At 45.9% G+C, this 26188-nt stretch overlaps 1 protein-coding gene across 1 annotated transcript in view; it reads right to left on the minus strand.

Annotated features, from left to right (window-relative positions):
• Positions 1-26188, minus strand: part of SYN3 (synapsin III) — a 941464-nt gene that overhangs the window by 395794 nt on the left and 519482 nt on the right. The window contains exon 6 of the mRNA XM_069227930.1: positions 14297-14386. Coding sequence (XP_069084031.1) covers positions 14297-14386 — 90 coding nt within the window. The remainder of the gene's footprint in view (positions 1-14296; positions 14387-26188) is intronic.

The following is a 26188-nucleotide window of genomic DNA, read 5'->3' on the forward strand; positions in this document are numbered from 1 at the left end:
TTTAGAGCTACAGAGACTGGGGACGCGGCTGTATGGATCAATGTTGTTTGGTAATAACATTCAGAAGCATGTGCCCACTGGCTAAGGATCGTACAGCGATGCCCAACCTGACTCCATCTGCCCATTGCTCGGGCACCACCACTGACATTCTAAAAATCAGTGTAATGGAAGAAGTGCACAAACACTTTGGATTATCATCTGCCATATTCTGTCGGATTTGGAAGACTCAGGACAGAAAAGAGGCACAAGTGCATGCTCGCTTTCTTTTAAAAAAAGAAGCAACCATTTAAAAAAAAAGGTTTTCTACTTAAAGTAGGAATGTGAGCTTTGTAATGAGCTGCCCTTTCCTGCTCCACGTGGTATAGTTGATGAAGAAGGTGTCAAGACCTCAGACCTGAAAAGAGAGCCTACAGAACTTTACCTAATCTTTTTTACTATTAAACAGAGTAATCCTTTCTAAGGCGCTAGCTCGACTAGGCTAGTCAAGCATGTGCCTTGAAAACGCAAAGAGCATCTGAAGCAGTAGTTTATATAAAGAATCAATGGAGATATGATTTCTAAAGTCCACTATTTTTGAGGAGACAGTTTATTCACTCTATTGTCTTGGGAAGGAAATTTGTATAGTCAGGAGTTTTTGGAGAAGCTAGTTTAACTAGATGGTTTTCCTTTGAAGAGCTAGTGTAACTAGTCCACACTTTGAATAGACATTGGTTGAAATATAACGCAAACCTATTAATTAAGCTGGGGTAAGGTTTACCACCCCCTTTTTATTTCTCACAGGCGAAAATAGAGTATTGTCTTCATTTTGAATCCACTGATGTTTTTTTTCATTTGTTTATGTAAATAAAATATGTATATATTTTTATTAAACTACGTTTTTCTTATTTTAAAGGGGAGTCTTTGTGTCATTTTCTGAAATGCATGAAGTTTGTAATGCATCTTCACAGTCCCTGCAGGCACCTAATCACTGGTCCGATGCAAATTTGCATTCTTTTTCACCAACAGCTACAAGCAGGCGAAGCACCAGAAATGCTCCATGTGCCGGACTGCCAAGCTAGTAGCTACCACACTAAGGTCGCAGGGATTACATCATTTACTTCCAATAAATTCAAGCTCACCCCGATAATAAACAATCACGTCACTGTTGTGGAACTGGTCTTGTTTTATGGCAGAACACCAATGAGGCTCTGGTAGGACAAACAAGGTCTGATTTAGAAGTTGGCGAAGGGGAATACTGCGTCACAAACGTGAAGGATATCCCATCCGCCATATTACAATCCCTTTCTTTCCTACGGGGATCGTAACACGATGGACAAGATCTGTCATTTTTGTGACAGAGTATGCCCTACTCCGACTTCCAAATCAGACTTTCAGTCTAATCCTGTTAGAGTGACCCCAGTTAAGACTCTTTATCTAATTGGCTGCAAAATTTGGGAAGATTTTTGTATGATTTTGGAGTCTCCGGTATGATTCTGCAATATCCCTATACAATAAGAGATGGCTCCGCTCCTTTTGTAGGAGCCTGTAAGATCTGCCCTACTGTTGCAGAAGAGTGAAGATGAAATCCTACAAGTTCTCTGTAACTTGAGGAGTAGCTCTGTAGCCAATGGGTTTAAAGGATGAATCTGAATCCTAGCGGTGCCAGATTACCAGTTTGTATTTAATGCACTGTATGGAGTGTCAACATCCCACCCAACACATTAATATCCAACAGAAAACATTAGTTTGAACCCCCGAACAATCCAACTTGGCGCAGATATGGCATTTCTGTGACTATTGTGATACTGACAGTATTTGGTATGCCCAAAACATGCACACACTCATATACAGATCTTTATATACACTCAGCAGCGGGCATGTTTATCAACCAAGAATAGGCCTAAGGAATTGAAAAAATGCACTGGTTCTAACTCTTAAACATCACATTTTCAGACCTACAAAACAATGAGTAGGACACAGGCACTCATCCGAGAGAGGACAGATCATTTACACTTCATTCTCACAAGATGAGTCTGGTTCCAGCTATCTCGGGAACCAGATGGAAAGTTACAGAAGAAACAAGTCAATAGGACACATCCTGACCATGGTATAGACTGGTTGCAAATCCCCATAACATAACCTATGCAACTGCGAGATGGTGCAGTATTCTTAGCTCTTTGTTTGGTCTTGTCTTTCCCTCTGCTGACAAATGGTTCTAGTTGACCTAACCTCAGATCTTTCAAGTCCATTGTGAAAAGAGCAGAGTTAGTCAGGTGGCATCATAATGTTGACCTGGGAAATAAACCTCCTCATAGCAAACAGTCTCTTTGGTTGGATAAAAATTGCCTTTGCTTTCAGATCTCCTCTTACCTGTTTGCTATGTTTTAAGGTAATCTCTTATGGTGAAAATTGTATTTTCGCAGTCAGGTGGTTGTTTGGTGATCTCTGGGTAAAAGTATTCACAAGAGATTGTGGCGAGCTAAGCGAGAACAATGGCACCCAGGAAAATGCCATAACTACGAGCCTGGCCCATAGTGGCCATGGAAACACCTGGTGGCATCCAAGATAATGTCATATGTACCAGCCTGGATCATAGTGGCCATGAACACACCTGGTGGCACCCAGAAATATGCCATTTGTACCAGCCTGGCTCATAGTGGCCATGAACACACCTGGTGGCACCCAGAAATATGTCCTATATTGGATATACGCCATGCATTAGATAATTGCCAAATATTAGATTATGCCATACATTAGATTAATTAGAGCCACTGTTGTCAGTGGGGATAAGGCAGCCTTGATCCTGCTTGATCGTTCGGCTGCATTTGATATGGTTGACCACACTCTTTTGGTTAACCGTCTTGAAAGCATTGGCATAGCTCTGTCTTGTCAAATAGAGAACAGGGGATCACTCTTGAAGACTTTACTCCAGATCTTTTTACACTTCCTTGCGGGGTCCTTCAGGGATCCTCCCTGAGTCCCACTCTTTTTAATGCATATATTACCCCTCTGAACAAACTTATCTGATAAAGTGGCTTTTCAGTATTACCCTATGCTGACGACACCCAGATATCAGTGTCATTCTCTTCAAGACCAGAAATAGTAGCCAAATGATTCAATATCTACATGGGCAACATCACTTCCAGAAGAATTGTTTGAAACTGAAGTCTGAAAAGACTGCAGTATTGCTCTTTCGTAGTGACACCTCTTTTTGGAACACCTCCTGGTGGACCCCCAATCTTGTGTTACTCCCACTTGCGGTCCAAAAAGCAAACAACTTAGGGGTAATTTTTGATACCAAGTTGGCATTCGCGGACCACCTTAAGCAGGTAACATCTGCCGGTTTTCTTACTCTAAAAATCATTAAAGTCTTCCCTTTCTCCCATTGGAGTTGCGGAAGACAGTTATAATTGCTTTGGTAATGTCAAAATTAGACTATTGCACTGCCTTAGTTGTAGGTTCCCAAAGTCGCCTACAAAACAAACTCCAGACCCTTCAAAACGCTGCAGCCCCTGTGCTGATAAAGCTCCCGGAATTCTGCTCCACCTCCCAAACCATCACGGATCTTCATTGGCTACCAATCATGGAGCGCACTAAGGCCCATATTTATACTTTTTTTAGCGCTGCATTTGCGTCATTTTTTGACACAAAAGCGGCGCATACCTACAAAATTCAATTGTATTTTGTAAGTTTGCGCCATGTTTGCGTCAAAAAGCAGCGCAAATGTGCCACTAAAGTATAAATATGGGCCTAAGTTCAAAGCCCTGTGCTGGGCCCATCAGGCCCTGCACAAGATCGGCCCTCTCTTCTCTTTTTTTAGAAGATTTTCAAATGGTATATACCTACACGCACCCTGCGGTCTAAGGAAGCAAGACAGGCTGTCATCCCTGGAACAAAAAAGGCACACTGGAGAGGAAGAAGTTTCTCTTATCACACTTGTAAGTAGGTGTCACGAGGGCAAAGTCAATAGACTACTGGTTTCTTTAGTCCCTGGTTCCATGTACTAGCACATGTTATATGAGCCAGTGGGGCTCTGGTATGTCTGTCAACTTATGATATCGGCTCCAGTGTGTCCACAGACTCGTGATACTGATGGTTCCACTTCTGAGGCTCAGAACTTCTGACTTTGACGGTTCTACTTCTGCAGCAAATCTGTCTCCAGAGTCATTGACAATTCTGATCATAGGGCTTGCATGTGTCTTTGGACTTTGCACTTATTTAATTGACAAATTAAGGACTGCTGCTCCTGTGTGTCTACAGCCTTATAATTTTGGCGAATCTACTCATGGGGCTTGCATGTGTCACATGACAGTCGCTGTAGGGTGATACTCAAGTGCCCCTACTGTGTCATACTGCAAATATACCTCGGTGGTACAGATGTTTGTGTGTGATGCAGATGTTCGTAGATGCTGATGACCATCTTGAGAGGTCTCCATAGTGTCTCTTGACAGATGTCCCTATGTGATGCTTTAGTTGTAACCCTGTCCTACGCCTGCTTTGAAGGCCATTTTGGCAGATCCTGGAATATAGCAGAACAGTGATAACTTTATAGTGAGAAATAAGCTCTTGTGTGGAATGAATGTGCTTTTTCTAAATACTTTTATTCCACTGTTTACAGATTCTTCTGCTTAATTTATGAGTTTTCCATTCTAGGAACAGACTCTCTATTAAAGGCAACATTTCATCTTCACGTTATTAATACTGCCTGTTAACATTTGTACAGAAATAAAATGAGATCTTAAAGAATGCAATATGCAATCCTATATATTACAAACACTTCCTTTTAACACTTGGTCAATATGTAATCGTGGAAACAGGCTTCCTTGGATACCTGCTGCACAGCCGGGTTTATCGCTGGCTCATTGTTCCCTCTAAATTCGAGTCATGTTAACAATTGGCATCGCTGACCCAACACGTCGATCGCCCACGGACACCGATGTTAAAGTCACTAATTTACATGGTATTTTATTGATTACTAATAAACCCACTAATGTGAGGGCTTCATGGTACTCCGTGTTCAGTAACAAACACAGTGCAGCACCACTTTTCTTGCGCCCTTCAGCACCCCCCTAACGCCACCATGTGTGCGCCGTATTTAAAATATGGCGCACCCTGGAGGTAGTTAGGGAGCTACCATCAGAATTTTTGACGCTAGTCGGGCGCTTTGCAGGATTAGCATCAAATTTTGACACTAATCCTGCCAAGCCCCAAGAGGCCCACTGTAACCAATAGAGGCCTCCGTTTAACGCCTGCTCTGAGCAGACGTTAAAAGTGCCGAAAAAAATAACGCAAAGAAATCTTTTAGATTTCTTTGCACCATTTTTTGCCCCCCCCCCTTTAATTGGGGAACGTGCCATTTGCATACATTATGCCTGGTGCAAAGGGTTACAAAGTGGTGCAATGTATGCACTGTGCCATTTTGTAAATATGGCGTGGTATTTTTGGCCTTCTAACACCACATTAGCGTCAAGAAAGTATGCTAATGTGGTGTTAGAATGGCGGTAGGGGCTCTTAAATATGCCCCTAAGAGTTTTACAGTGCAGCTGTGCCAGGATTACCTTCAAGTCTGCACCGGACCATTAGAAATTTGATTCCCCAGAATGCAGAATAATCATGGAGACCTGGGATTACTGGGTGCTTTTTGCATAATATCACAGATTCCGGGGACTAATCTCTTACCATTTGCCACCTACTCTACGCGGGTGGTAACTGAGAGCAGAAGGGCCATTGCGGGTTGTGGTGTGGATAGGAGTGGGGCTTGAGAGGGTCTCAGGGTCAGGCCAGGCTCTAGGCAGCCTGGGAAGGAGCATTCTGTGGTCCACCATGTGGTGTTGGTTGAGGTCAGATGGGCCAGTTTATGCATCTGCCCCCAGACTTGGACCAGTATGTGAAATATTTTTTTTCTTTTGGTCCTTTCCCTCCCCCTAAAATCTGGCCTGGGTTGCCACCCCCTCTAACATTATGTATGGGATCCCAGCCACCTAGAATTGGTTGGAGCGGTATTCTGTCCTTTTATACCACTACAGCCGACTGGTAACTGGCCTCTGGGATTTTATTATAAAAAGATCATAAATATAAATTGCACAACCAAGGTTTCAGATGCCTTGCGAAAGTAGAAAGGGGGGGAACCTGCAATGTTAAACCCTAAAGGCACTTTCTATAAAAGCTCCACAACTTGTGACGATAAATGCCGAATATGTACAACAATTAATCAAACTGCCTTAATAGCTGACATTTCAGTCCAATGCACATGCCTGCACCAGGGTACATTTAACTTTCAGAGGTGTTCTCAGAATATATGTCCACTTCCCCTGAGTGACAATAGCTATCAGTTACATACATAATAAAAATGTTCATTCATTCAAATTCTTGCTCTCATTGAAAGACCAACCAGGCGATCTCAAAACAAGAAAAGAGGCGTCCAGGAGCATGCCCCCAGTCTTTAGTTACCTTCTAAAGCGTGCACTGATGACGCAATATCTCTTCCTTCTTGGAAGAAGGGACAAGGAAGGGCGGAAATAGGCCGATGTCCCAGATATGCCTAATATGGCTGCAGGAGTTATTTTTTCAGTTTTGCATAAATATCGACATTAACATGCGTACATGCACATGCTTCTAACTGTGTGTTATTCATGTTTAGATGTATCGTAGCTAATGTAGGCCTGCATTTTAAAATGTCTGACGTCTAGGTGCCATCTTGTTTGATTTCACGTCTGTATATGTAAGAGACGCCGACTCTACATTTACAAAGGATTGCTTTTGTACTCATATGCATTGTTTTCCTTTATGTGGTAACCATAGAATATCTGAATTTATCTTAACGCGCACCTGCAGAGTACGGGCTGTCCAATGTATCTTGTTGTGTTGTGGGTAACTAAGTTTGAAGGACGTTTAGAGAAGCTTCATTGTGAAAGATCCTGAGAAGTAACGAGCTCAGGCTGTCTCTGTGCGCCTTCACCTGACTGCAGCGGTCTGTATGGAGCCAAGGTGTAGCGACTGCTAGAACCGCGAGATCTAAGCTTGTGCAGAGTAGAACAATCAGACACACTGAAGACTTGTTCCCTCCACTTCAAGGCTCCTTGCAGCAGACTAGGATGGGTTCCCTTCAAGGGAGAGCTGAATTACTCAACTGTTCATTTGAGACAATTTTATATTAACTTTGCTCTCTTGTACAGATGACTTTATTTGATTTGAAATGTATATGTACCTGACCATTTATTTACTGATTATTATTCAATACTAATGTGCTGATTTTAAATCTGTAAACTTTTTAATCTTTAAGGTTAGAAACCTTAACCACTCTCTGTCTTATTCGTGGAACCTAATGTACTTCACGTTATTTAAATATATTGAATTGATAACTAGCATAAGTTGTGGACTTCAATGAATCGGAGAGCGCTTTAGGGGCACTGAATTTTCATGAAGAAAAGCGCTCAAAGAAAAGTCACCATTCTGCCATTGGGTTTAGCTCCGGTGGCCAGTGGTTTTCAGAGGTTGAGATCTTTAATCTTGACTGGGGTCAGCAACGTCCTTTTCTTTAAAGACGGCATTCCGGATCTGTGGCTTCACACAATAATACCTTGCAACAAGTTCTGAATAAGGTTCTGGGATCAGCCTGACCTAAAAAGGTAGATGTAGTTCCCTTGTGCAGCAAGTTGAATACTTAGGATGCCTAATTACAGGAGATGATTTGAAGCCCAAACTAAATTTGGTGAGTACATTTGTCAATGCTACCATACCTGATGATAAAGACAAACCTTTGTCTTTTGGTTGTTGGATTACTACTCCAAGTTTGTGCAGAATTTTGTGACTCAGAAAGAACGCTTGAGGGTACTTCTCAGGAAAGGGAAAAAAATTGAGTGGGGAGAAAGCCAATGGAGGCGCTGTGAGCATTTCAATCCGACATTGCCCACGCAGGCATCTTGGTTCCGCTTGAGACTGGCTTGAAGACCAATCTCGTGTTCGATGCCAGTGGAGAGGGCTTAGGGGCAGTGTTGTCTCCCATACATGACAGAGTTATTAAAACTGTGATTTGCCTCATGTTCCTTGTCTGCTGTGGAGAGGAAGTATTCAGATACAGAGCGGGAGATGCTGGCCACCGCACGGGCTGTGAACTGCTTTTGAACCTTTGCACGATCATTTTACAGACAGATCAGAAGCCCCTCCTTCGAAAGTTGACATCTGGTGGGACTAAAAACTGTTTGGGTGGCTGGCTTAATGTAAAGTTTCTTGAGCAAGATTCTAAGGTGGACTATGTCCTTGATTGGAGAAACTGTGTGGTGGACAGTTTATCAAGGTTGCCCGATTGGGATAATGATGGTTGTGAATTTGAAACTGAAGAAGTGGTTGGAGGTGTGAATGAAGCTCGTGAGGAGATGTGTAACTGTGTTTGTAAAAGTGTTTGAGTGGATGCCATCAACGAGGATGAAACTCTGACAGCGGTGGTGAGGCTTGTTAAGGGGATAGTGTGCAGTGAAAGTGTTGCTTTATGTGGACCACATCCTTTTGTCAAAGTTGTTGATGAATTGTTGTTGTGCGTGACCAGGTATTAGTAAGGGGTGGCAAATATGTGCCCTCCTTTGGGGTCAGGTTGCAACTCCTTTCCTTTGCACATGAGGGGCATTTAGGTCTCACTGTGACATGCAAGAGACTGATAGAAAGACGTTAGTGACAAATCATGGACAAACTGGTGAAACATTGGGTCATGGACTGTCTTGAATATATGAAAGCAGACAAAGGCGGTCATTCCAACCGCGGCGGGCGGCGGTAACCGCCGAATGACCGCACCGCGGTCAAAAGACCGCAGCGGCCATTCTGGCTTTCCCGCTGGGCCGGCGGGCGACTGCCAAAAGGCCGCCCGCCGGCCCAGCGGGAAAGACCCAGCAACGATGAAGCCGGCTCCGAATGGAGCCGGCGGAGTTGCTGGGGTGCGACGGGTGCAGTGGCACCCGTCGCGATTTTCAGTGTCTGCAAAGCAGACACTGAAAATCATTATGGGGCCCTGTTAGGGGGCCCCTGCACTGCCCATGCCAGTGGCATGGGCAGTGCAGGGGCCCCCAGGGGTAACAACCGCCAGGAACGGGATGGAGGGAAGGGGGTCGGAATCCCCATGGCGGCGCTGCAAGCAGCGTCGCCATGGAGGATTCCCTGGGCCAGGGGAAAACCGGCGGGAAACCGCCGGTTCCCCTTTTCTGACCGCGGCTTTACCGCTGCGGTCAGAATGGCCCAGGAAGCACCGCCAGCCTGTTGGCGGTGCTTCCGCGGTCGTTGGCCCTGGCGGTCGGTGACCGCCAGGGTCAGAATGACCCCCAAAGTGCCTAAAAGTGGGTTTGGGAACATAGCACAGGAAAAACATGTGAGTACTGCAGCAAATGGACAGGAGAAGGTCTGCTTGGATTTCACTGAACCGTTGTTTTTTTAGTCATTGCCTGAACAGGAAAGACCTGCTTCTGTAATGGTTGATGCCTAGTCCAAGTGGCTAAAAGTTATCTTTAGGTGTAATATTACTACCAACTGACCACTGAAGTTCTTGGTGAAAACTTTCACAGGGAGGGAATGCCATCTGTGCTGGTTACTGACAATGGAACTCAGTTAACTTCAACAGAGATGCATTAACTTCTACAGGGTGTAGATGTTAGACATGTTTGTACTTCACTTATAATCCACATGGCATCAAGTAGAATTCCAACAAGAAAGGAATCCAGTGAGTCAAACACTGGAAATCCAACAGGTCATAAACATTCTACTGGAAGACAACTTTACAAAAAACGTCCAAGGCTAGTAGAATGCAATTATTTTGACACAGTTGTGCATTTTTGCAGCAAATGCATAGCTTCACAGGAATCTAAGGGAATTGGTGTACCAAAGTGTAATGTAGGAGACTGAATGTCGCGCGGGCCATGAGAAAGAAAAGTGAACAGAAGTAGTACGTCACATCTCTATGGAGCCATGAAGGTGACGCTTGCACATCAAAGGATGACTTGATAATGAACAAATGGTTAGTTAGGACTTTACCAACTGTTTCATTAGCGTAAAAGGAATAATGTGGCGAGCGCATAGTAAACATGCACGAAAAGTGGTTGTAAGAAAGGGTGGCAAAGCAAGGTAAAATGCCTGTGTTGCATTGTGGGTTCATTGGTGGGTGGGATGGGAGTCAAAGAGTGTTGAGAGAAGGGATTGTGGATAGAAGATTAAAAGCTGAAGGGATGGGTAAAGAGTAAACACACACAGGAGATGAGAAAATAAAACTGATAACCAAGCTTCACAGTGGAAAGGAAAAGCAATAAAGTAAAGCAGCTTGAAAAATCAGGAGCCCCTAGCGCAACAAGACAAAAAGAAAGGAAAATGAGTTCTCAGTGTGTATTTCAGTGAGACGGAAAAACAAGAATGTACGATAATCACTTTGAAGGACTATGAAAAGAAAACCATAGAAGCGCATGGGGAGAGTATTTACAGAGAATGTTGTTGATGAAAGCAGTGACTGAGAAAGTTGTTAGTGTGCATTACAACAAGAGAACAAAGCATGAATGTATGTTAAAGCGGTGTGAAAGGAGAGCAACACAGCACAAGAATATTGTTGAAAAGAATGGCACTACTAAGTGCAGGGGAGAAATTTAGCAGAGGGGAGAATCACATGAGGAAGAGTGATGGAAAACACATGCACTCTCATGGAGTGCTTAAGCAAGAGGAAAAAAGTAGTTCCCTAAAAGCAAACGGGGAAAAGGAAAGAAGCCAGCCAGTCAAAGAGATGGTGAAGTGGCTATGCTCCCAGGGATGGACATACACAAGATTGACAAGCAGGGAACAAAGTCATCGAGTGAGAGGTAAGCATATGAGAGTGACAATAAAGCCAACCACCGGTAACCAATGGGCATGCTGCAAGCGCCTGTATGTTCTTGGTAAGTCCACAATAGGTCTTTTGAAATCAGACAGCTGTTGTATCTGGTAGGCTCATACTAAAAATAAGCACTTTGTGAGATAACACTTAGAAGTGCATTGCTAACTCCTCCTGCGATTTACCCACTTCTATACATCTTCAGCTCATAAGCAGCAATAGGAAAGACTCATCTGACAGAAACCGAAACTCCAGACAGTGGGAGTTTCAGCAAGTGTCAGCTCTTCTTGTGAGGACAGAAAAAGCCTTGAAAAGATACAGTCAATATACATTTCTAAAATGGTGAGTTAGTGAATTGCAAATCCTCGCTCAAGAGTGCGATTATGACAAGGAGGCTGAATACGTCAGAAACGTGACTACAGAGTGGCCCTAGTATAACATGAGCATACAAAACGTGCTATTATTATTATTAAAGATTTATAAAGCGCATGGCTACCAAGAGGCTTCCCAGCACTGATGCAGGACTGTTAAACAAAGTTGACAAACTATGAGGAAAAGGGAACAGTCTTAAGTTTTTTATGAAACTGAAGTTCTGAGTTCTCTAATCAAAGTTTCAATGGTAAGAAGTTTCATAAATGGCCTGCTTTGAAAGTGAAGGGCCTACCTTCCCAGCTGGCTTTATTAGCTCAAAAAGTATTAATCGGAGAAGCGGAAGAGGATCTGAGTGATCTCTGAGGAATGTAAGGAGTTATAAGACGCCTAAGAAAGGCTGGACCCTATTCTGAAGTGCCCGATGTACATAACAGGCAGCTTTACACTTAATACGCTGTTTGATGGGGAGCCAATGAAGGGCATCCAGAGCAGCTTTGGCAGAGAGATGTCTCGGGGTGCCCATTAAGAGGCGGGCAGCAGCATTTTGCACCACCTGCAATCTCTTTATGACAGAGCATGGTGAGCTAAAAAAAAGAACATTCCCATAGTCCAGGCGAGACAGTATCAGAGCCTGGACAATGAGCCTTTTGGCTGAGAAAGGAAGAAATGTAAAGATTTTCCTAGATGTCCTCAATAGATAAAAACAAGTGTCAGCCACTTTCTTTGAGTGGCAATCCATTGTGAGGCGGGAATCCAGCCAAAAGCCTAAACTTTTTATGTTGTCTTTAGGCGAGGGAAGGTCATTTAACCCACCTGAGAGTGAGGCGAGAGACTTACGACCAGAGAAGTTCCCTACCAACATACCCTCTGTTTTTTCATCGTTTAACTTTAGTTTACTGTTAGCCATCCATCTAGCAACACCAGAAAAACAGGACGAAAGAGCGGCAGACTCTGAGCTGGTACCAGTAGAAAGGGAGAAGACCAATTGGGTATCATCAGCATAGGATACAAGGGACCACCCATGAGGTTTACGACCTTTGCCAAGGGGGCCATATAGATATTAAAAAGCATGGGGCTTAAGGATGAACCTTGTGCGACCCCACAGGTCAGTGGAAGTATCAGAGTAATATGTTTGATCGAGGACTTGAAAAGTTCTTTGACTTAATTATGAGGAAAGCCAGTTAAGACAGGTGCCCTCAATTCCTATTTGAGAGACTCTACGCAGAAGAATCTTATGATCTACCATCATGGCTAAACATCATGGCACCTTCATTAATATAAATCTGCATAAAACAAATCAAGTTCACAGAGTGGACTAATATTCAAACCATTTATGGTAAATCTTTGGCAACATTACTGAATCTAATTTTGAGCGTCACTTTTCACAGCTCAATCACCGCATGCCATTCTTCTTGGGGACTACTTTCCCTTTTTGGTCTTACACAATTACCACTACTCCCCCATCATAGAGTGGACCAAATTTATATATTAGTAAATGTCAAAGTGTAGAACCTTCCCAGCAGACCAAACATGTAAGATCAATAATACAATGGCCACAGCTCCCCTAACAGAAAGCAGGCAGAAATCCACCTTCCCACCCCATAGGCTGTAGTGAAGCATATGTCAAGCCATGGAAGCGACCTCCCCACTGGAAAAAGTGAACCTCCCCACGCCCACAACATGGGGAAAATGTTAATCAAATGATGTGTGATCTATTCAGGTATACAGTGATAATGTGCTGAAAAATCCCAATCAAGAGTGTACCCCACCAAGAGGATGGCCATGGCCTAACACTTATTCGGCCACACATCCCCACACATCAACTGCAGGAGACAAAAAAATGACTGCTTATTTTGGGTGCTGTGAAAAAATACCTGGTACTCTCCACTGACAACTGACTTGGACAGCTGGAGGAAGGGTAACCAGCATTATTTTTTAGACACATTACAGAATTGACCATTCACTTTCAGGAGAGACAGTTGAGTATGTCAGCATTGATAGATAAACTTTGCACATTTCTTGCTTTGTTCTGAACACCAGAGGTCACAGTTTGATGCAGACGCTGTCAGATCTCACAGACTCAGCATGATCTCCTACGCTGACAACACCCAACTAATCCTATCAGTCACCGAGGACCCCTCCGACGCCAAAACCAATTTCTGTGACTCCATGACCAGCGTAGCCAACTGGATGATAGACAACTGACTCAAACTCAACTCCAACAAGACAGAAGTACTGATCTTCGGGAAGCGCATCTTCGCTTGGGACCACAGCTGGTGGCCAGCAGAACTCGGACCAGCACCCACGCCCACAGACCATGCACGCAACCTAGGCATCATCCTCAACAACAATCTGACCATGAAACGACAAGTCAACGCAGTTGTCTCCTCCTGTTCCCACATCCTCTGCAAAATCTTATGATGGATTCCAGTCAACATCAGAAAAACCGTCACGCAGGCCCTCGTGGCCAGCTGCCTCGACTACGTTAACGTTCTCTAAGCAGGCATCCCCTCCCATCTCTTCAAAAGACTCCAGACCATACAGTATGCGATAGCCATGACTCATCTTGCACCTCCCCAAATGGACCCATATCACCCCCACCTCAGAAACTTCCACTGACTCCCCATCCAGAAGAGATGCCAATTTGAGATCCTCAAGCACGCCTACAAAACTCTACACAATCAGAACCGTCCTAAATCAACCATCGACTGAACTTCCATCCACCCTCAAGACTCCTCTGCTCCTCCTCTCTTGCCCTTGCACACAGACCATGCATTTGTCGCAGCAGGGGCCGCTCCCTCTCCAACATCACCGCCATGACCTGGAATGCCATGCCACCCCTCCTCCCGAAGAGCACCCTCTCTGGCAGACTTCAGAAAGAAACTTAAGACCTGGCTGATCGACATAGACTTGGCACCCTCAGCGCCCAGATACCCCTAGGGGTGACAATGCTGCGCTTTACAAATGTTGATTGATTTATTGATTGATTAGTTCTGGCTCCCATCTTTTGCAAGGCACAAGGCTTTTAGGAAACATTTCCTACAACAACAGCAGTTCTGAGCTGCCCTACGTGGCTTTGTAACTGCAAAATAAAAAGACTTCAGCTCTTACCATTTGCCGGTGGCTGGGGAAGAATGACTGGTCCACCAGCGGGAACTTCTCTGGACCCAAGGTCTGGAGGATCCTAATGAGCTGCGAGAACTGGAGAAGATGGTGAAAAGGAAAGACTGTCACAATGGATCTCAAACAAGACAACAGATGTGGAATTCAAGCCACATCTTAAACACACTTGTCACATTCATAGTGATTGTGCCTGGGGCGGTACACAAGAACATCTGTAGCTGGGGTGTAAAGAAAGTGAGACGCATAGTACATGGTGGCTTGATTAGGGAGATAAGGACACAAAGTACACTACATTTGTGTATCAGATACATTTACAGAGGTTTCTTAATTTAATGTTCTCCATTGTATATTAAACATGATGAAATTTAAGAGGTATGAAAGCACAATTCATATTAATACATATTTATAATATTTAAAATACTTATTTAAAATACTTTAAGTCCAGCTTGCTATGCCAAATGTTAAATTTATTGTATAAAGATGTTTAAAATAAATGTATTGTTTTACATCAATACAGATTATTCATATTCACTAAGAAATCATAGTCCTCATTCTGATTAGACCAACATATTCTGTAAAAATTGTATAAAGGTTCTGAATAGTGTTTTCTAACAGGCACTATACTGACCATGTTACGTTTGACTCTCGCTTTCAGCAGTATAAATTGTTTTTTTTGGACTGAGGCCATACCCCTTCGATATCAACAAACAGCAGTCAAAATATCTATATCCTCTTCTTTCATCTGGTCTCGGAGGCAGCTTTATATACAACTGCCAATATAAATAAATATCCCTTTCCAATTGAGTGATAAAGTCTATTAAACAGTAATACTCATAGAGTTGCAAGACTATTAGGCATTGTTGAAATGTTAAGTACGTCAGCGAAATACACCTATTTTCCAAATTTATCGTTATGCAATTTCCAGAAATATATTTTTACACAATTTTCTGTAATTTTTTTGCGTACACGATTGGCTCGTTCGTATAGAAAATGTGCTCAACCCAGCCTCCTGCCGGTGTTTTACTACACGAGGTGCACGCTCACATGAAAGAAGATAAGATAACTACACACCACATTTCACTTTAAGGTCATCATTTTGCAAACTTTTTAATGTGCTTTTTCTCGAAAAAGGACACTATTGTGCACACCCCTAGTAATGACTGCAGGTCTTCATTCGCTTCTATTGATTGTTTTAAAACATCCAGGGCCTTATTTATGGCCAAGTCGCGCAGTGCAGTTGGTCATCTTGCTATGATGTGCTACGTGACAGGGAAAGGGCAGGAATGCATTCTTGCCTTTTTTCTCCTGCGCTGGTGCCGTTTTGGCCGCCTAGCACCAACGCAGGCACCCGTGAGCCAAGGTGCAAGGATTCCTCCATTGTAAGGAGGGTTGTTTTTGTGCAAGGAGGGGTAATCCCCTGAGGTTTATTTCTCTTTCTAGAGAATGCAGCACAAATATAAAGAGGAAGTAACGAGGAGAAATAGAGATATTGCTCCTGGTTACGCCTCCCCTGGTAGCATTTTGGCACATTCTCAGGTTTACCAGTTCTAGTAAATCGGGATATGCGTCACAATCCATGGAAGTTTCATGAGAACACCCATGCAACGCTCATGGAATGCCTTTCCAGGGCAGTGTAACACAATGAAACCATATGAGTTGTGTTACTTCAGATTTATGAACCTTAAGGTGGCCTTGAGTGGCTTCATGAATCTACCTTATGAGTTGCATTACGCATGCACCACGTTGTGGTGCAAGCGTGGCCCCACCAACTCACCCTTTGGTATGGACAATATAGTAGTTATTGCTTGTCAAAAAACCACCACCACATTTGCAATGCTTGCTCACATTTGACATTTGCATTTACCTTTATGCTCCGCTTCTTTTGTACAAGGGAGGGGCGTGCCTAATTTTGAAATGCCACACAAGCTAAGTATGAGTATGACTGTGCTATGCAGGCAAAATCAAATGCTTCATACTCTACAGTTAAATGTAGCAAGGACTTCCAACAGTCGCGGCTTGCAGGAGGGAAAAGGGGCGGGGTGGCACGGAGCGTGACAAGGGGGTGACAAAAAATAATAAGAAGAAAAAATGTACCTTTGTCCAGCGCCGTGCCGCTCCGATCTGCTCCGGTCTTGCAGTGCAGGCACAGGTTCCCAAGGCTGCCCTGCGTCCAATCCTGCCCCTGCTCTCATGCTGCTGGCAGCATGAAAGCAGCGGCAGGACTGGACGGAGCATCCAGTCAGGGTGTTCCAAAGCAGAGAGGGAGCCTCTGTCTGCTCTCTCCAACCGAGAGAGCCTAGTACGCATGTATGTTTCGGTGGACCCAAGATGGTCAACCAAACTTAGATGCGCACTGAGGGGGAGTACTGTGCAGTCCCTGTCACACCCGTGGCCCCACCTCTTTTACAGTAAAAACAAAACAAACATAGTTTATTATGTTTTCACTGTAAAAGTTTTGCAGCTGCTGCTTCTTGTGAGGGGACAGGGGGCGACACTCCTCTGACATAGCAGAGGAGCCACCCCTGACTTCTACACACTGATGTCTTTTCCATTCAGAGTTGAATAGGATCTTAATGTATGGAAGCCCAGAGAACAGGGCAGGTCAGATTCTGAAGTATTTCCCGAGTAAATGGGACTCAGGAGATTCTGCTAGGAGGGAAAAAGAAAGTTGTGCCGGTTTATCCTTGACACTCCACTGCTTCCTCGTCGAAAGCCTCTTTATATTGGTTCTGCTCTGATGTGCAGTTATGCCTCTTCATTAAGGTGCTTCCCCATTCACTGTTTGGGTTCTGTCCCCTTCTACTCTTTAAAGGCTCCAATCAGGGCTGTGTTGCCCTTTTCCCACTCTTCTAATTCTACTCCGCTGTCCTGATGTGTCTGGAACCTGATGCTGCCTGAGGACTCCTGTCATGTTTTCTCTCTCACTTTCTCTCTCCTTCTCTCCCATGACCCATTCATTCCTCGTATCTTTTCCTGGTCTTCTTTCTACTCCTGTAGTGTGGAAGGTCGTCTCTGAGACCAGTGGTGTAGCATTGTCAGTAACATTTGGGGTCGGGCTGAGCTTCAAATTTTCCAACAATCACACTGACATATAGGGGCTCATTATGTACATGGCGGGAAACCCCGCCGTGTTCATGCTGGCAACCTTTTCATAGACCGCCAGCCCCCTTGTGACCCCGCTGACCGAATTATGAACATTCTGCTGGGCCGGCGGGTGGAAACAGTGTTTCCGCCCGCCAGCCCAGCAGAATGCAGGGCTGGGACATTGCCGACGGCGCAGTGCGGCGGGTGCAGCAGCACCTATAGCGCAGATCACTGCCCGTAAATTGGGCAGTGACCAGCACGACAGAGCACTGCACAGGGGCCCCTGCACAGCCCATGCCAAATGCATGGGCTGTGCAGGGGCCCCCAGTAGCACCCCTTCTGACAGCCTTTCCCTGGTGGGTGAACCCTCGAGGGAAAGGCTGGGGGAAACAGGGATCATTATCCGGAGGGCGGCGCTGCTTGCAGCGCTGCCTTGTCGGATAACGATATCCGCCATCGTCAGGCTGCCTGTCGGCTGTAGCCTGGCGGTGGCGGAGGGCCGCCACAGGCAGCCCTCCCTGTGTACATAATATGGCGGTTCAGACGGCCATGCAGGTGGCGGTATTTACAGCCGGCATGGCGGTCTGAACCGCTGAGTTCAAAATGAGCCCCATAATGTTAAACTACATTACACAACAGGCAGGGTGCATGAGAGGAGCCTAATGGGCAGTGGAAAGGGAGTGGAATGTGGATTGGTAAGAGTACTAAGGGCTTCATTTACAAGCCCCTTGCGCAGCTGCTGCATAATTGTTTTAGGGATACAGTGGCTGCGCTAGCAGTGCACTACACTGCTCCATATTTACAGACTGACGCATTGGGACCAATGCGTCAGTCTGTAAAGCCCTGCGTCACATTATACCAGCACCAGGGCAGGGTAGGCCTTCCGACGAAAAAAGGCACGTAGAAATGATGCAGTGAAATTTACAACTTCACTGCATCAAAATTTTACGCCTGCTCAGACCAGGTGCAAAATTGATGCAGGGCTTTTTCCAATGGGACTGTCCTCGCATTGCTGGAGTTGTGTCAGTTTAATGACGCAACTCCAACAATGCCTCACTTTAGTGCCAATAGATGTGTATATAATTTCTGACATCTGTGAAAATGTGTACCATGGAGCTCTGTTCTGTATATACAGTGCATCCATGGTGTCATTAGGGGATGTGCAGCAGGCGCAAGAAATCTGATACATCAATGACGACGCATCAGTTTCTTGTAAATGAGGCCCTTAGTGAGATAAAACACAATTATATTGTAAAATAACTCTCATTTTCAAACAGAGAGGGAGAAAGTGTGTGTCTTTGTCTGCGTGTATCTACAAACTTCTGGTGAAATTTTACAGACACCTCACCATACCCGACTGAAAGCACCTGTACCCAACTAGTTATCAGAAAATACACTTATTAGGGCGGTGTGACACCCCAAACACTCCCCCCCCCCCCGAAGTTTCCCTCCTCTCTGTGACTTTCCAAATCAGCCACTCCCCTATCCAGAGCTGAAGTGATGGTGCCCACATGGACAACTGCTTTAAAGAAAGAGACTGCAGAGACATCCTCTGCGGCAAACTACCAGCGCGCCTCCTCAACTCTTGCTATCAACCTGAAGCACAGGGTTTCCTCTCTCACTAGCACAAGGGTGCTGCCAACCTCCCTGTCAGTAAGTGGGGTGCGGCTCCCCAATATCCCAGAGCCATATCAAGTACCATAGTTTGTCACAGTGACTACTCAAGATTATTGTAAAATATTGTGATTCTAATGATTTCTATTGGAGTGGGCCTCATAAAGCCCACAATTGTCTTCATTAGTGTGTTTTGCCCTGATCCAAATTGTATTTGCATGCGGAAATGAGAAGTCATTTTACTTCATCTTCTTTCTTAAAGAGAATGGCTAAAAGACCCCATTATTTTTTTGTGAAACAATTCAATTTATTTATTGATGAAGCAGAAGCTCTTTTCTGGTGTGTAGTTTGGAGTCCAATTAAGTTTATCATCTAATTACTCCACTTTGGACTACTTTTTTATAGAGCCTAGTCTTACGAGCCCTTGAGGTGCGCAGATCGTATGGTGGTCACCGGCATAGCTGCAATACGTCAATACATCAACTCAGTTAGCATCAGTTGTCACCTTGGAGAATTAAAGCTTTGCAGAACCTGCACCCCAAACCACGCAGCCTCCAAGCCACTCTTGTGACGTGGCATGATAGTTGGGAAGGTGGGCAGAGACACTGGGCGGGGAAATGACACGCTGCACGTAAGACAGGACAATGTGAAGGAAAACTAAAGACCACAATAATATGCATAACAACTGGCCATCTCCATTCCCGTCAGGGATGAGACTCAGTGGTAGAATTGTGTGTGGCAAGGAGAGGGACGGCGATAAGGCGAGGTAAGGCGGCAGCCTAGCTGAGAGAACTATGTGCCACTACATAACAAGGGAAGGCCTTAAATCTGTTTTTTTAAACAAGCGATGAATGCTCCAGTTGGAAAATGCTATTTTGCCTAGGAAGCTGGGCAACCTTGTACCGTTCCTGGAGATAACAGCAACCATTGTGTCTTCCAAATAAGGAGCAACCTTTGGGCGGCTGCAGTCTCCAGGGCTCCAAATTTTACATCTTGGTCGAAGCACTAGTATCTCACCAAGCATAATGTTTACATGGAGCTGGCTCAGATTGGAAATTCAAGCGCGTGGGCATATTCCCTCACACTATCATCCACCCTCAGTCGCTGTCTGATTCACTCATTAGTTTACCCCGTGATTCACTCAGATTGAGGGAGTGATGGTGGGTGCACTAATGTAGCTCACTGTACAGAATAAAAGCGGTAATCAATGTCACCCACTCACTCCTGGCTAACGCAAGGGGGGTTGGGGTGTTACACCCCTCTAATTAGTAAATAGCTGGGTACAAGTGCTTTCAGTCCGGTAATCTTGAGAGTCTGTCTGATTTCACCTGGGGTTTTTAAATGTCCACACTGACAAAAATCACACACACTCTCATCTATGTTATTGGCCTGAAAAAATGTTGATTAGATTGAAAACATTGCATTTAAAGTACCCCTAACAATGGACACGCCCCTGCCCCCTTAAGACCTTTCATTTCCTTCTTAGCTAAGGTGTTTTGACAAGGTGGCCCAGCGTGAATGTTGGGAAAGCTGGAGCTCACCCCAAATCATATTGACCAATCTACGCCCCGAGTGTTAGCCTGACAGTTTCAGACTACTTAAGATTCTCTCATTGGGTGAAGGTCTCTCTCACCGAGCGGCTGTAAGCTGTTGGCGGGTCTCATGGCTGCACACACCTGACACCCTTAGATTTTATGTCAAAACATACCCTGTAATCTTCTAATCTCGGAGGTTGCCACGCCAACCCCATGTCCCTCCATGGCCAGTCCACGTCTGGCCTAACTTGGTTCATGTGTTTTTTTTCATTCACTGGCATTCCTTTTTATCTTGAAATAATTTACAGGGTCCGTGAGAATCCCTTGCAGGCGGCGGCCCTCGCCCCCCCCCCCATGTTCCCCGAGGTCAGGGCTCCATTTGTCACTCTCAAGGAACAGAGCGACAACAGGACGAGGGCACAAGGCGCGCCGGAGCCTGAATGGGCCCCGCCAGAGTTGTCTCCTCTCTCCCCGGCTCCGTGGCCCGGTGGCTTCCTGGACTCCTTTGTACTTCCTGTCGCTCCCAGGTCCGGGGACGCATTCCTCACACTGCCGAGGTCCCGCTGAGGTAACCCGCGCCATTGGGCCCTCGGTGGCCGTGTCTGCTGGGAAGCGCATGGTGCAATGTGGGATGCTAGTGACGTGCCGGCGTGTGCACGTGCGGACAGAGGTGGGCGAGCCACTGAAAGCTCGAGCCACGCTCCAGCCTGACGCCTGGCTCTGGCTCAGCTCTAGGTCCTGTTGGAACCTCGAGCCCGCAACGAGCCAGCTTTCGTGTGCCTTATGGCTGCCTCCCTCCTTCTACCCAGGATGAGGCGCTATGGTCAGAGGTGCTCACCGTGGAACTGGGAAACTAGGTTGGAGTCTCAGCATCAGCTCAATTTCCTGTGATTCTGAGCAAATCACTTAATCTCCCAGTGCCTATAAACTGGATGTGACCTCGTGTGATGGAACTGGCACTCATATAAAGCGCTCGGCCTTTGGGTCGAGTTTGCGCTATATTTAAAACTTGCACTAAAAAGTAAAAACAAAGCCTTAAAATAGGATAAGGAACAACAAATAGATACCCATTTACGGGCTGATTTGCACAAAGTGAAACCAGAAAGCCTAGATCAATCGCAGCTTCCCGCTTAAACTGTGTGATGTTTGGCAAATGTTTCATTCAACTAAAACTTTTTATTTTCAAATATGTAACTTCAGTACACAGTTGAACCAAACTATTACTTTTAATAAGTAGTTCCCAGTGGCAAATGTTAAATACACTTTTTGAATTTTGAAGAGTCTTATCATATTTTGCATGATGTTTGTTATTGGATTTACATGGCAAATATTTTTCAGGCCTTGGCTTGTGCCCAGGCTGTACAATCGGAGCCAGACCGTTGACTCTGGTTCGACTCTCCTTGTTAATTTGTTGGCTCGCTCACCTTCGTGTATGGTTTGAGTATTCAAGCTCGGTGTGTAGCACTGAGTATGAGTATTCTGAAGGTTCTAATTGTCATCGACTGGTGACTGAATACACGGTAGAAGATAGACACTTGTCAGCAGGTATGACTGCAGTTGTTCAACAGTTTGGCACAGATGTGGCCATTCCGGCAGACCAGCCAGATCAGTTTAAATGAAATACTTCTGTGCCACCTTTGAACAGGTCACGCTTCAGGAATGACATTCAAAAGTGTACAGCAAATGGCATATGCCACCAAGCCCTGGTCCCAAGTAACCCCACAGTTTTCCTCATCCGCTGGTCTCCCCAAGTGTGCATAGTTGACTGCTGCCAAAGGGCTGCTCACAGACCTGCCCCACCACATGATCAGAGCTACATACGGCTCTGATACAATGCCAATGAGCTGCAGCTGCTAAGAAGAACCACTAAGGTGGTAAATGCTTCAATTACTTACTGGTAATTGCATTATTCTGAGGCCTACTCCCTCACTTCCATCCATTAAATATTGGTGGTGATGTTTCATGTGAAGAATTAGGTCTGGAAGTAGCATTGGTGGGGAAGGTCTATGGGAGTCTTGATCTTAGTGAAGTACTGCTTGCTTCACCCTTTAAAGGTGTTCTGTCCTGTTTAGCCTGACAGAGGCCTAATGACCCCTGCAATGCTCCTAGGCTTGTGCCCTTTTGTGGTCAGGACCTGCCCATGGCAGTTTCCTTCGTAAGCGGTTAGTTCCAAAGTCTGTGGAGGTTTAATGCTCTGTGCATCCTCTGCATGCTACAGATTCTGTGTATAGTAATCATTGCATCTTTTGAGGTTCCTCTGCAGCTCCTTCGGGATTCCATTGGAGAACCACTTATTTCAGCCTAGAGGTGAGCATCTTGACCTCATCGATACAGGATCCTCTCCATTTCACATTCTTCTATCCATCTTGGACGAGGGCAGCGAAAAGAGCACGGATGCCGTGCGAGTGACTCGACCCAAACTATGGGCAACCATGAGTTGGTGTCTTTCATAAATGCACTAGTCATACATGTCGCCCTTCCTTTGTAGTCTTGTCTCTTTTTCTTGTTCATGAAGCTTGAAGGTACTCGCTTTTTTTTGTACCAACAGTATGACTGCCAACTTCCTTCTCTCTGTTGCACTGGCTCAAATTCAGGAAGAGCGGGGGTCTGTGGGCAACCATGAGTTGGTGTCTTTCATGAAAGCACTAGTCATACATGTCGCCCTTCCTTTGTAGTCTTGTCTCTTTTTTGTGTTCATGAAGCTTGAAGGTACTTACCTGTTCAGAGGGTGATTTTTTTCTCTCTGTTGCACTGGCTCAACTTCAGGAAGAGTGGGGAGGTGTGGCTAAGATGGCGACTGGAGCAGACGCTTGCTGATTGGCTCTTCTCCAGGCCCAGCAAATATCCTGACAAAAGCCCCACCCGGACTCAAAAAAAGTCAAAACTGGAGTCCACTGGGGCCTAGGCAGACGAATAGCCCTTTGAAAGCACCGAACAGCACACCAGAGACGCCAGAGACGGACTGCGAGCCAAGTACACGCAAGGCCTGCACCAGCCGATGCAGAGCAAGAGAAGGGCCTGCGTGAGTGAGGAGCAGGTGGCTGGTGGAAGGAGCTTCACGGAATAGATCGCCGGATTGCGACTGGCAGGCAGAGGACGCCGGGACTCACTCGGAGTAGCAGCACTGGACGCAGCGCTGGGCACATCTGAGCAGTGAGCGGTAGGCGCCATTCCAAATTGAAGAAGGGGGAGGTGGCGCTCTCTACTCTTGAGCATGGACGCGCGTATTGACTATGAAGTTGTGGAAAGTTTGTTGGCTAGAGGAGCACAGACCCATGCGGTGAGCGCGCAACGGGGGTGGTAGGCCTCCCCTCTAGGAAGGGGGGAGACTCACTCAAAGGCCTGCATATAGCCCTCAGTCTGCATACCCAATGGACTAGAACACTTTAAACTTACACCGGGCGCTGGGTACTGCCAGATGGTAACCGCAACGCTCAGCTCGGCATTGAAAATCCTCTCTATAGCCGACAAGGTATAGTTGGGGCTGATCTCAGACTTACCACGGTTGAGCAGCACATGGTGGCTTCGTCAGTAAGGATGCCCGGGGAGGCACCGCTCTGCTGCTGGGCCTGTGCTGCAGGGGACGATCGAGACGCAGTGAGGGCTCCCTGAGACATTGGGATGATGCAACTGTAAAGTCCTGCTGTCTGGAACTTTGGGCATGTGGACCTGAGATATTGCCCGCCTGGACAGGAGGATTGGCGGGAAGAGGGTTACCACTGCACAAGTGCTTCGATCTGCTGCCCTTGGCAACCACACAGGACCACACAATCAGTGCCATATTGCTGCGCCCCGGGGGTTGGCAAACTGTGTCCTTGGATGTAGATCACCCCAACTAGCCGCACCCATGGTAAAACCAAAGGCAGTGTGGCTGCCACTGCCCACTGAGGGGACAATGCCGCTCCTGCCCACAACTACTCAAGACAGTGCAACAACCCTCCACCAAATGAACGCGACACTACAGGCTCACTCCACCCAATTTGAAAAGCTCCTAAAGGCAGTGTTGAACACTATAGCAGCCTTAGAGGTAAAAATCGATTCCGCGGTGCAAGAAGTCAACCTGCTCCGAGTGGACCACCGTAATTTGGCCGACAGAGTGACTGGAAACGAAACATCCCTGACAACGGTGCAGCCAAAACTCAAGGACCTTCAGACACAGCTGACACAACTAACAGCAGAGGTCCCCTCTTTGCAACGCAGAGCAGAGGACACAGAGGGACGCTCACAAAGAAATAACATTCGCTTTATGGGGTTTCCAGAGCGCGCAGAGATACCCAATGCCGAAATCTTCCTCAGACAATGGTTGAAGACTACAGTGCTGGGAAATGGAGTGCTGCCCTTCTTCTCGATAGAATGTGCACACCGGATTCAGGGCAGGTCACCACAGCCTGGAGCTCAGCCTCGGTCATTAATACCCATCTCCTCAATTTCCGGGATAGCGATTTGATTCTCCAGAGCTTCAGGACACAGGGCCCCTGGAAGTTCGAAAACGCCACCATCACAGCTTATCCGGACTACACAATGGAAGTACAGCACAAGCGAAACTCATATATAAAAGTTAAACAGCTCCTCTGCAAGCATAACATCAGGTATTCACTGTTATTCTCAGTGCGACTGAGGGTGGTGGACGAGGAGAAAATCCACATTTCCCCCTCTTCAGAAGATGCTTGGACGTGGCTGCACGCAAAAGGCCTGGTTAAACCGAATCGTGAGGATCCCACTGCTGGAGACTGGTTGACATTCCAACCCTGGCGCAAGAGGAGACCTGGAGTCAGGATCCGCCCGTCGAACGCTCAAGCAGCGGGGGGCCAAGTACAAGCACTGATTGAAGCAACTCAACTCACGATGAATCCATATTCTACCCTCCGTGAGGAAGGAGCATCAGATTACGACTCATCAGTAGAACATTTACAGTTACAATGTGTTAACATGGAATGTAAGAGGTATGGCCACACAAATTAAATGCCACCGGATACATGCATACCTAAAATGCCACAAGGTGCACATAGTCATTCTGCCGGAACCGCATCTCACAGACAGGGAATTGCATAGTCTTAAATCCAAATGGCGGGGACATGTATGCGGTACGACAGTATCAGCATTTGCCAAAGGGGTGTTAATTTGGTTGGCTCCTGAGGTTCCCTATGCTGTAGAACACCATACAGCAGAAAGGAGGGCAGATAGGTGCTGATGGAGGGCTCCCTAGATGGTAAACCCTTGACCATAGCTGGAATATACGCTCCCAACTCTAAGCAAAGGGAATTTCTGATGTCCATTACGCCCACACTTTTTCAGGACCCTACGACTATTTCCATATGGAGGGCGGGGTGACTTTAATTGTGTACCAGATGTAGACATAGGCAGATCTCACCCTCCACTGGTAGGCGCACCTAGCAGGACAATGTTGCGTGAACTTTGCAACTGGATGACCAAAAGGGGACTCCATGATATATGCGCCTACGCCACACCCAGGATCTGGAATATTCCTTCTATTCCCCAGTACATAGGCTACATAGCCGCATTGACTTGATTTTGGGCCCGGTAGACCTGGCTCATAACTCCTTGGAAGCGGACTACCTAGCCAGGACGCTATCAGATCACTGCCCACTGCGGGTCAGCTTTTAATGGGGCAGATGGCGCACATGTA

The sequence above is a fragment of the Pleurodeles waltl genome, chromosome 4_1, assembly GCF_031143425.1.
Source record: "Pleurodeles waltl isolate 20211129_DDA chromosome 4_1, aPleWal1.hap1.20221129, whole genome shotgun sequence".
NCBI lineage: Eukaryota > Metazoa > Chordata > Amphibia > Caudata > Salamandridae > Pleurodeles > Pleurodeles waltl.